Source organism: Orycteropus afer, unplaced genomic scaffold (genome assembly GCF_000298275.1).
Source record: "Orycteropus afer afer isolate SDZICR_OR568_19922 unplaced genomic scaffold, OryAfe1.0 scaffold00115, whole genome shotgun sequence".
Classification (NCBI taxonomy): Eukaryota; Metazoa; Chordata; class Mammalia; order Tubulidentata; family Orycteropodidae; genus Orycteropus; species Orycteropus afer.
Window position 1 is genome coordinate 4723652 of NW_006921702.1, and position 12215 is coordinate 4735866.

The 12215-nt window shown below is 41.5% G+C and overlaps 1 protein-coding gene across 1 annotated transcript in view; it reads right to left on the bottom strand.

The window, feature by feature from the left end:
* GRB10 (growth factor receptor bound protein 10) overlaps positions 1-12215 on the bottom strand; it is a 323919-nt gene that overhangs the window by 35324 nt on the left and 276380 nt on the right. Inside the window, exons 8-10 of the mRNA XM_007943956.2 lie at positions 11485-11622; positions 9715-9825; positions 7851-7949 (exon numbers count right to left, since the gene is read on the bottom strand). Coding sequence (XP_007942147.1) covers positions 7851-7949; positions 9715-9825; positions 11485-11622 — 348 coding nt within the window. The remainder of the gene's footprint in view (positions 1-7850; positions 7950-9714; positions 9826-11484; positions 11623-12215) is intronic.

The following is a 12215-nucleotide window of genomic DNA, read 5'->3' on the forward strand; positions in this document are numbered from 1 at the left end:
CGAGATGGCAGGCTGCCTAACAACGACACGGCTACATGCAGGGTCCAAGCATGCCATAAGCTAGAGACCATTCCCAAAGCTGCTTCTTATATACAGGAAGCAGACCACATACCCAAAGGCAGCTACTCAGCTGCTTGTGGTAGATTCCACCATGGAGCTGATTGCCAGTCTCATCATGGAGAATAACTACCACCAGCTGCCCAGCCACTCAACCAGGCCCAGCCAAGTTGACATACAAATTTAACTACCACAATCCATCTGATACCAGCTATTATATATATCCCTTGTTCCACTTCCTCCTCTGAATGTAGCCTGAACTTCTGGCAGTTCTCTGGCAATATAATGCTGCAAACATTTTTGAATTATCTTCAGCAAAATTTTACTTGCATGTGATATTAATGATACTGTTTAGTAATTTCCACATTCTGTTGGATTACCTTCTTTGGAATGGGCAGAAATACAGATTCTTCTAGTTGGTTGGCCAGGTAGCTGTCTTCCAAATTTCTTGGCATAAACAAGTAAGTGCCTCCAGTGCTGCATCCATTTGTTGAAACACATCAGTGAGTATTCCATCAATTTGGAGCCTTGTTTTACTCCAATTCCTTCAGTGCAGCCTGCACTTCTTCCATCAGTACTATTGGTTCTTGATCATATGCTACCTCCTGAAATGGCTGAACATCGACCAATTCCTTTAGGTACAGTGAGTCTATATATTCTTTCCATCTTCTTTTGATGCTTCCTGCATCATTTAATATTTTGCCCATAGACTCCTTCAATATTGCAATTTAAGTCTCGAATTATTTCTTCAGTTCTTTCAGCTTAAGAAATATTGAGGTTGTTCTTCCCTTTTGGTTTTCTAATTCCAGGTCTCTGCACATTTCATTATAATATTTTCCATTGTCTTCTTGAATCGCCCTTTGAAATCTGTTCAGCTTATTTCATTTCTCCCATTTGCTTTAGCTACTCTCCACCAATCATCTGTCAGTTTGTCATAACATGGTGGCCTGCGTGCTATTATGAGTGTAGAGGCTATGCCACCGGTATTTCAAATACCAGCAGGGTCATCCATAGTAGACAGGTTTTAGCAGAGCTTCCAGACTAAGACAGACCAGGAAGAAAGAAGGGGCCAACTACTTCTGAAAAAACTGTCTGCTGAAAACCTTATGTAGTAATAGCTTCCCTTTATTACTTTCTACTTTTCATTCCTGCAATAAACCCTGATTAATTCTTTTACCTTGTACTTTAATTAAACTTTTTACATTTACATTAAGGGGGCTGCTATGTAGTTTATTTATGTGTATGTATATATATGTATATATGCATGCATATATGTATATATGTGTATGTACACATATACATAATTTTTGGCTATCTTTATGAAGGTTTAGGGTCAGGTCAAAGAATGATTCATGGAGCCTCATTAGTGGCAGGTATTGGGCTCAGCTCCATATACAAAATAAATTGAACTGTACTCTCTAGCACATAACAACAGCAACAACAACTCTCTAGCCTGAGGAGCTCTGGTAGCATTGTGCCTAAGGCTCTTGACTGCTAACCAGAAGGCTGGCGGTTCAAACCCACTCGCCACTCCTCGGAAGGAAGCCCAGGCAATCTACTTCCATAGTGATACCACCTCAGAAACCCAAGGAGGGGTCGCTATGACAACAGTAACAACTCTAGCCTAAGCAAGCCATACTCTTGTAGAAGGCATAGACAGGCCAAATAGATACTATTCTTAGGATGGGTATTAATAGGGTACCAGTACCAGTTGCCACTGAGTTGAGTCTGACTCACGGCAACTCCATGAGTGTCAGGTAGAATGGTTCACCATAAGATTTTCAATGGCTGTTTTATGGAAGTAGATTTCCAAGTCTTACTTCTGAGTTCCTATGGGTGGACTTGATTTACCAACCTTTCAGTTAGCAGCCTAGTGCTTAGCCATCTGCAACCACCCAGGGACTCCTTATTAATGGGGAGTGAATTCTAATTATCTGGATGGTGAGAGGTAAGTCTTCAACTGCCACTTCTGGCCAGGTTCTTGAAGTAAAAGGTAGTCTTGGAGCATGAAGGTGAGTGATAAGTGGAGTTATTCTAGGCTCTGCCACAAGTTACACAGATGAGAAGTAATTCCTTAAAGTTCAGAAAAATCCGTATTTTAAAAAAAATGTGCCTGAATTTTTTTCTAGATTGTTTCTTCAGTTTGAAAATGTTTCTATTTTTGCAAAGAATGTCCATCTTATCTTGGTTTTAAAATAGTATGCCCTTACTTTTCTCAGTTTTAAAACAACTGGTTTTCAAGTGCCTACTCTTATTTTTAATCTTGAGGTATTTTAACATTCCTATTGTTTCCAATTGCCAGTATGTAAAAGAAAAGTTTCTGTTTTTGGAATTCACACGGGTGTGATTGAAAAGCTTGCTAACGTATCACACAGAATAGCAGGTAGGTAGCAGGCATGACGGAACAGGGCAGTGCTGGGTTTTCACACTGCTGTGCACAGAAGCACTTAGGAGATTCTGCAAATGGTGATGTATTTCTGACATTTAAACTGACCACTGGTGGTAGGCATTTCATCACCTTCCAGTCCTCTACAGGTTTTACCTTCTGACACTTTGTAGTTAGGTGATCAATGAGTTGTGGGTAGCAGTGACATTTATCATCGACAGGCTCAAACACTTACTTGCAGATGGGAGAACCTCTGTACTCTTTTGCCCTTCTTCTGCTATAGTGGAGACTGGAAACATTCAAGATGGTGGCTGCTCCATTAGCCTAGTTCTAGTAGAAGCATTCTACGTCTATGCTGTTATAAACCACTAAGATTGTTGACTGTTTCCTCCTTAAGAATCTGAGATACTATATTATTCATTCAACCTTTCTGTATGTTTTACATATTGGGGATTCATAAAAGATTTTGCTTAGTGGCTAAAAAAGAGTCCTAATATGATAAATTAAATTTGAGAACCTCTGGACTAGACAGATCATCTTTCAGGGAAGAGAGTGAAAGTTCTGAATTGGTGGTTTTAACATTTAGATTTTACAAAAGAGTAACATTTTGGAAAAAAACAATGATGACTGATTTAAGGTTCACAACTGATTTGCCAGTTATGAAAATATGCATACATACAAACCAAAATAACAACTTCTATTTAGTGTCGACAAAATTTTACAAAATAAAGGATGAGAAGCATATAATCTCAGACTAAAGGATAAATCCTTTACCACAAATACAATTGTTGTTAGCTGATGGTGAGTTGCTTAGACTCATGGCAACTCCATACACCCAGAACCAAAGTCCTTCACCATACCTATGACTGGTTGCAGAATGATTATAATCACTGCTGTGACTCACAGGGTTTTCAATGGCTGATTTTTTTTTGGAAGTAGGTTGCCAGGATTTTCTTCTTAGTCAGTCTTAGTCTAGAAGATCTGCTGAAACCTGCTTAGCATCATAGATACATGCAAACCACCAATACAGACAGATGGTGGCTACACGTGAGGTCACTGTCTAGAAATACAATCTGCTTCACGTAAACCTGACTACACTGATCTGATTTGTTTCATTTTGCCATGGAGTAGAGGAAACTTCTTGTCGGACTCTTACTTGTCAGAGGATTGGCTTGTGGGAACCAAGTGTTGAAACCCTGTCTTCCAAAGAGGTTGTGAACTTGAATGTTTGAGTGTTCAAGGAGGTGGGGCACATTCACATGGGGAAGGGCTAGAAACATACTTCAACTACTGCTAAGTGTTACTTGTGATTTCTAAGTATTTTCCATCTCAGGGACAATAAATTCTCCTTGGACTTTCAATCTCATTTGGACTTTCAATCTCATTAAGCCTCTCTCTCCTTCTCTTTATTATGAGGACTGAATCTTCATTCTTGCAAGGATGAAATGAGAGAAGACATAGGAAGTCCTTGGCATGCTGTAAGCACTCAGCAAACATGACCCAATGGTATCATAATTTGCTTTTGTACTGCACAACTTTTTCAGTGCTTTTAGATTACATTGTTGCCTGTGTTTAGGTTGTTGCTTCCCAGGGTATCTGAGAATGTTTCCTTTGTTTCCAACACTTTCATGTGTTGGAAAATGCTGTATTTTATCAGCATTCTGCAGAGGAGGTTCCTGTGCTGCTTCTCAGACTGCCATCTTTCTGAACATCCATTTTAACTGCTTTTTCAATGTCAGAGCATTTAAAACCAAAGCAACCACTCATTATAGAATCTTGGGTTGATGAAGCAAGACCTCCCTCTTGCGGAAGTATTTTTGTAGAAGTTTAAAAAATCTTCTAGAAGATGGGGGGAGGAGAGGAGATAATAGAGAACCATAACAAACTTTTAATACTCTTTATACAGCCCCTTTAGTATCTAAGAAACTATTTAACAAAGTAATAGAAGGAATAAGGAATAAAAGCAGATGCTGGTTTTATCACATAAAAGCATTTTTCTATAAAGCTGAAGATAGCAACTCTAGGTATCGCCAATTTAGACCCAAGCCTTAAGATTTTGTTTTATTTTTTAATGAATATGTACCTGTGTGGACACTCAAAGACACAGAGAGATACCTAGGTTAACTCAAAATGGTATGTCATTCCTTTCAAGAAAGCCTTTGGGTTTTAATATAATCAACTGTAGTATTTCATTACTGCTGGCCCTGATTAATTACCAAACCTCTTTATAGAAATGGGGGCACTCTGGTAGCATAGTGTCTAAGGCATCTGACTGCTAACCAGAAGGCTGGCGGTTCAAACCCACCAGCCACTCCTCAGAAGGAAGATTGTGCGATCAATTTCTGTAGAGATACTGCTTCAGAAACCCCAAGGAGGCATTTCTAAGAGTCGCAAAGGACTTGAGAGCAGTGAGAGTTTTTAGTTTATACAGAAATGGCTCCTAGAGAGTCAGGGACAGAGGGAAGGCCCTTGTTCATGCTTCAGGATTCTGGGATTTGTTATAAAGGGGTCCTATGAGACATCGTCCACATTCCCCAGGGGAAGACTTAGAACTACTGACAGACGTTTTGGGAATAAGCCAAGGGGCTTGAGCTGGAAGGAAACTCTCACCACAGATAAGATCTTCACATCAACCCTGAAAAGCACAAAACCTAATGCTCACTTAGTCTGTGCTGGTGAGACAGTTCCATGGTGGCCCAAGAATCAGATACTTTGATAGGATCATGTAGATCCTTTAATCTAAACTTCCCTCCCCAGTAACTGACCACTCTTGGTGGCGTGCAGTCTCATGTTCACTCTGGCATCATTCATGGCATCCAGCAGGCAAGTGGGAGATGCAGTTTTGAAAGGCCAGGCCAAAGAAGAGATGCAAGTCTGGATAGGCTCTATTCCATTTAACACTCTTATTTTCCTGAGCATCAACTATGTTCTAAACATTCAGCAGTCCCTGCTCCCAGACAGTCAGGCAGGATGATGCCCAGGCCTATGAGATGATCCCGAGAGCAGGAACAGGGAGGGCCAGACTGATGTTTCCTCGCCTGTGTTAACTTCCAGCTACTCCACCTCTTGGCTCCTGGCACCTGTCAGTGAGCAGAGACTGATCATTGCTCACATCCAAAAAGGGCCATGTGAAAGTACCAGAGCTGAGAACATAGAGGCATGGCAGAAGGTCCCTGGAATAATATAAACTCCATGCTGAAGGCTACATACATAGAATGCAGAGTGGAGACCATCATGCCAGGACCTTATCTACCAGTTCTATTTTCCCTTCTTGAGATGGGGGAGACAGGAAGGATATACAGTCAGAATGCTGTGAGGATTTAAATGATTCCTGACATTACATGTATTCCTATTAGCCTATCTGATGATGAGAGTAGGTTCCAAGAATAACTAGTTGGGACAGAAAAGAGTTGCACAATGTTCAATGCACTGGCTATTGATCCATCTAGTGTGGCTAACAGTCCTCAACAGCCTGTCACTATCCCATTTCCTTTGTACTTTAAGACTTTTCTTTAGTGTCTTTTAGCTCAGTGGATCACTGGTAAAGTTACAGAATACAAAGTCCAGATGAACTGAACCTGCAACTTTATGGTGGGGCTCGGTGAGGGCAGCAAAGCCTGGTGGTTAGGAAAGGGGTTCTGGAGCCCACATGTCAGGGTTCTAATGCTGGCTTACCAACCACCCCATGAGCAAATGACTTGATGGGCCTCAGTTTTGTCATCTGTAAAATGGGGATGATAATAATATTTATGTCATAGAACTACTGTCAGGATTAAATGAGACACAGATATAAAATGATAAAGTGTCTGGCCCACAGTAGTGCTCAAAAAATATTAGTATTATACTAAGATTAACACATTAAGTTGACACTAATAATTGTACCAATTATTATTATCACTATTAGCTCTGCCCATTTTCTTTCCTGTGGCTAGCTTTGCTCAGGTGCCAAAGGACACTGTTCATTTTATTCAAGAATCACTGGTTAAGAACTAAGTAGATTTATTATGTATTACCAATGGTAATAAAACTGTAGCTTGCTTTGTAAAAGATTATACTATCATTTTGCTTTTTCATTTCCTCTTTTGCTCTTTTCCAAAATAGATTAATCATTTACAAAATTCAAAAAACCAAATATACACATACATTAAAGTATTCCCTCACACTTCAGTCCCCCGTTTGCACAGCTGCATCCATCCTCCCTGTAAGTAGTAACCTCTTTATTTGACGTGCAGTCTTTTGGAATTTTTGTGTGCACACCAGCAAATATATGGGAGCTCTGGTAGCATAGTGGCTAAGGCACTAGACTGCTAACCAGAAGGCTGGCGGTTCAAACCCACCAGCCACTCCTCGGAAGGAAGATGGGGCAATCTACTTCCGTAGTGATACTGCCTCAGAAACCCAAGGAGGGGTCGCTATGAGTCGGGTCCGACTCGACGGCACATAACAACAACATGCTGTTCTGCACTCTGATGTTTGTTAGTAATATATCCTGGAAGTTTTTCTATAATAGAACAAAATCTTTATGGTAAAGAGCCACATGAAATCTCTTTGGCAGTTACTCTGAAATTGCTGTCAAGGGCACTATCCCAAAGGAAATCTTGTACAATCAATTTCTTTCAGAATGTAATGTCAGGAAACACTGTCTCCCTCGAGGAGCTATGGAGAGTGGTACGGTTCATCATGCTTCTCTTATGACCAGAGCTTTTCAGGAACCTCAGAACTGGATCTAATGCTCAGTCACAGAATAATTAACCTTCTGAGGCATCTGGCTGCTAACCAGAAAGTCAGTGGTTCAAACCAACCAGCAGGAGGAAGATGAAGCAATCTACTTCCATAAAGATTTACATCTTTGGAAACCCAAAGGGGGTTGCTATGAGTGGGAATTCACTCAACGACAGTGGGTAGATGAGTTAGCTACTTTCTCCCCCTCTCCATGGTCCTAATTTTTCTATTCTTATTCCCATGGCCCAATGATTCTCAAACAGAGTGAGTCCTCTCCACTTCCCAGGGGACATCTGGCAATGTCTAAAGACACGTTGCATTGTCCCAACTTATTAACTGGGTGCTAGTGGGCATCTAATGGATAGAGATCAGGGTTGCTGCTAAACATTCTACAGTACAGTACAGTGCTTTGCCTTTCCCTTCAGACCCTTCAAATGAATCATCTACTCTCAAATGTCAGTAGTGCTAAGGGTGGGAAATTTGGCTCTAACCTACTTAAGAGTAAATCCTCTATTGGGAGCTCTGGAGACCCTATCTGGATAGATGTGTAACTGCACTTGATAAACAGAACACTGAGAGCAAATGGAAAATGTATGACATTTTACATAGGAACAACACCAAATCCAGTTACCCTCTCTCCATGAAGAGCTGAGATCTTAACTACTAACCCAGAGACATGAAATACCTTGAGGAGTCTGAATGCTGTCATCCAGCAGGTCCTGCTTTGCTCGTCTTCTGCACAGAGCAACCTCAGCTCTTTAGTTCCATTCCTTACTTTGTTTGGCTAAAGGAGACAAAAAGCAAATTCCATTAGTATAACACAGTGAATGAAAACAACAACAACAAAAAAACACAAACTACCTTATGTTAGTGCAAGAATAAATCTTACACAAATTGGAAACTATCAAGAGACCATCCAATTGAGGAGCTTGGGTGTGTTCACACACACCTTTGTGTTAAGTGTTCATTCATTTCCTTGACCTGCTTCTGTTATGCACTCTTCATGTAAGAACACTGGGCTGTCTGGAGTTACTTATTACTTAGAAGACTAATCTCTAACAGGGAAGCTCAGGGTCTTGTAGAGGAGGCAGAAAGGAAAACAGTATCACAAAAGAATATGGTGAGTACTACAGGAACACAGAGAAGGGGCATCTAATTTGGTTAAGAGAAAGTTGGATGCTACTTGAGGAGAACCTATCTCCTGAGTTACAGAGAAAGGCTCCTAAAATGCTTGTCTCAGTGAGCTGGATGAGGCAGCTAGAGGGGCAGTTCCTGTAGGATGAGCCAGAAAGTAAGATGCCCCTGGAGCTCTGAGGGGCTGTGAAGTGTCCCAGGTGGAAGGTCCAGAGAGAAAGAGAGTAATATCGCCCCTGAGAAGAATACTGAGGAGAAAACAAACAGCTGAGGCAGGGGAAGGAGGAGAACTGCTGCAGGGATAAGATTATCTGAATCTCCATGTAAGCCTTCTGCCTCCAGACACAATGGATAGTACCATGTGGACCCTGACCTTTCAGCCTTGGGAATTTGAATGGCATGAGAATTTGAGAGACATGAGTTATTCTCTGCATGTGGCTAGCACTGAGGGAAAAACAGACAGCTAGCCTGCAGACAGAGAGAGCAAGTGTGCAGGCACACAGTAAGTTTGTGGACTCCTATCCTTGCAACCCAAAGAAGAACCTTTACTGACAGAGATGTATGATAACATTATTGGGTAGAATTTTCTCCCTGCTGCAGCTCAAGAAGGGTCTTCCTGCTCTCTCCTAGTGATCAGGGTTGAGAGCTCTGGTTCGGAACTTAGCCCACCTGTGATGAAATTTAAGCACAGCTACTTACCGGCTACCTGACCTCATCCATGGTGATGAGTTAGTGGCTATTCCATTAGTCTGCTATGAAGGTTAAATAAGATAATGGATATAAAACTCTTTGCAGAGCATCTTGTATATAGTAAGTTCTCAATGTATATTACCTACTATTATTATTATCAATATTATCACAACCTCTCCAGGGGAAGAGTGCAGCCCCTGCCTGTAAGTCTGTGCTTCCACATGCATATGGGCATGAGCATCGTTGTGCGTGGGGTGCAGAGCACTGTGGTCATTTCTGTCCAACTACCCCAGTGACCACAAGCCCACACAGAAGGTGTCAACTCACTTGGTAAGTTGGAGGCCATCCACATGACAGGCAGGGAATGTCTGTGGGGGGGAGGTCTCCTCCCCTTAACCTGCCTCCTCCACCTCTGCTCTTGCCACAGCCCTATCCAGGAGGCAAATTCACTCAGCACTAAGTCATTGGGAATACTGACTAGCACTATCTATACCTGCACTTCCTTTCCTTGAGCCTGTGAGCTATTTAAGGACTGACATATTGTAAGCACGTAATATTTTTACATGAGTATGTATACCCAGTGTGAAAATTGTGTTTTTATTAAGAAAAAGAAATCAACTCAATGTTAGTCAAGAGAGGAATTTCCTGTTTTCATTTCAGAATTGACAACTGGATGCTAAACATTAACGGTCAGTGTTTAGACATAATTGCTCCTGGTGAAGTACCTTTATACAGAACCCGTGGTCGGTGGGAGCGCTGTATTGTTTTTTGCCAGTGATCAAGGAGAAGACGTTGCTGTCTTCCAGGTCAGCCAACAACTGTAAGTGTCTGGGCTCCTGTGCAAGCAGAGAACATCTTTAAGGACAGACACATATTTCTCATGTCTTTGCCAACAGAGGGCAGTATGTGCACATTTAAAAGTACTTTTTCCCCCAACATTCTATTATAACCACTGAATACAATTGGGGCTAAATAAAATATTCACCAAGCTGCCCACTCTACCACACACACACACATACACAAAAAAAAACCCTCCTAATTTTCAGATGTATGATTCTTACAATGTATTTGATACTTCTGCCAAATCAAAGCCCCATAACCAAATGTTCAAAGTAAAAACCAGGTGAAAATATGTTAACTCTAAAGTCAGTTAGATCACATCCAGTCCAAGAACTGTATTATACCTTTGGTCTACCAGTGCATTCAGAGTCCAATGTTGCCTTTATTTTACCACTGACAGCTTGTCACACCCTTCTTGTTCTGAACTCACCCATCCTGCTCTAGGATACAAACTGCCCTTGTCTAGCACGTGTGACAGTGGTAAGCTGGTCATTAGAGCTGGGATGTAAGGAATAACCAGAGCCTGAATGCTTCCCTACTCTTGTATCCGATCAAACAAACCCTGAAGATGCTAAGAGCTACAGGGGGAAGGGCTTGCCTGCTGTGTCCCTTTCTCTCTGGTTTATGTTCCCAAGGCATGTAGACTTCTCAGGCCTGAGACTCAGTATGTGCAACTCCTTGTTCCTAATCTCTCTCCTCTCATGGGCAAGAGCAGAAGAGACCACAGTTCTTAGAAGGTAAAGCCCTTGGGCTAAGTTTGGTCAGTAAGGCTATGCTGCAGAGGTGCACAGAGGTGCACAGGGATGTAGGGATAAAAGTATACGCAAAGAACACAAAGGAGGACATGGCAAAGGAAAGCCTTCCCTACCACTTGCTCTCTTGTGAGACCCCACCTTTCAACTATGGTTCCCACCAGGGATACAAGCCAACTGCAATTTATTCCATAGAGTATTCTTATTATAAGGATTTGATTGGTGTTAGGGTGGCAATAATATACCAAACATCCTTTCAGCTAGCTAGGATTACAACTTTCTAACTATGAGGATAGAGTCAGCACCACTGAAGCAACCAAGGCAGCCAGAAGACTCTGTTCATACCTGCAGCACAGGGGAGGGTAAGAATGACTAAGCCCTGGGGCATTCCTGCTATTGTTATTCTCTGCCTAGTTGGCTGGACTCAAGGTGACCCTATGGACAATGGAGCGAAATAGAGCCTGGTCCCTAGCTATCCCCATAACAGATTGTTGTGATGCATAGGGTTTTCAATGGGTGATTTTCAAAAGTAGATCACCAGGCCTTTCTTCTGAGTCTGTCTTAGTCTGGATGCTCCACTGAAATCTGTTCAGCATCATAGCAACACACAAGCCTCCACTGGCTGACTGGTGTTGGCTGCACATAAGGTATGGTGGCTGGGAATTGAACTCAGGTCTCCCACATGGAAAGTGACCTCATTAGGCAGTTCCTAGGTCTGTGTTATCAGTTTCTGTTGAAAACAAGTAACTCTGAGTTTAGCTGTTACTGTTACATAATTAATAAGTTATGATGAGCTTCAAGAAGGCCAACTTGCATTTTAAAATGAAGCCCAAGTTCACCACTAGCCTAAATAATAAGTAAGGAATTCAATGCTGCCACTGGTGGTGTTTCTTTACAAATCACCTTGGAAGTTCCTTTTGTGGAGCAATAAAGTCCTGATCTTCGCAAACACACGTACAGCTTTTTCCAAGACTTCCTTCCCAGCTCTTTCACATGCAAAAACCCTTGAATTTCAGGACAACTGCTGGAGTTTAAAAAATTCTGTTTAAGAGGAAATTTTAAAAGTCAGTAATGTTAATATAAATAAAGCAAGAATGTTAACATAGCTGACATCTTGACATTTTCTGAGTTATTAAAATACTATTTTTTTTGGTGAGTCTTTAAATTGTATTTTTCTTTTCAAAAGTCTTAAAGTTCCATCAAAATTGTGTTGTACAGATCATAATCAGCATTTTTACAGATACAAGCAAATGGACCTATCTAACATTGGTGAAAAACACCACATCATAAATTTTCTTCTAAGCCAATGCATTTGAGGATTCTTCCCCTATACTCTCCTCATGCCCTATTCCAGTCTTCCATAAAAGATCCAGTCTAAGCATTGGAGTTAGGGCAGAAGGAAGTGCCACCAGGAGCCTTTCATCAGGAGTACTGTGAACAGAGAGCATCTTGTTGGCGTTTTACCCATGTGCCCGTCCAACTGAAAAATGTGTAAAAGTTATCCTGGTATTTCCCATCTGCCTGCCTATCTGGAACATCTTGGTGACAGTCCACCATTCCAAGTAACCCCTTCCACAGGCAGTCTGGAAGTCAGCAGGAGTGGTAAGGCTTTAAAAACAAATCATATAGTTATT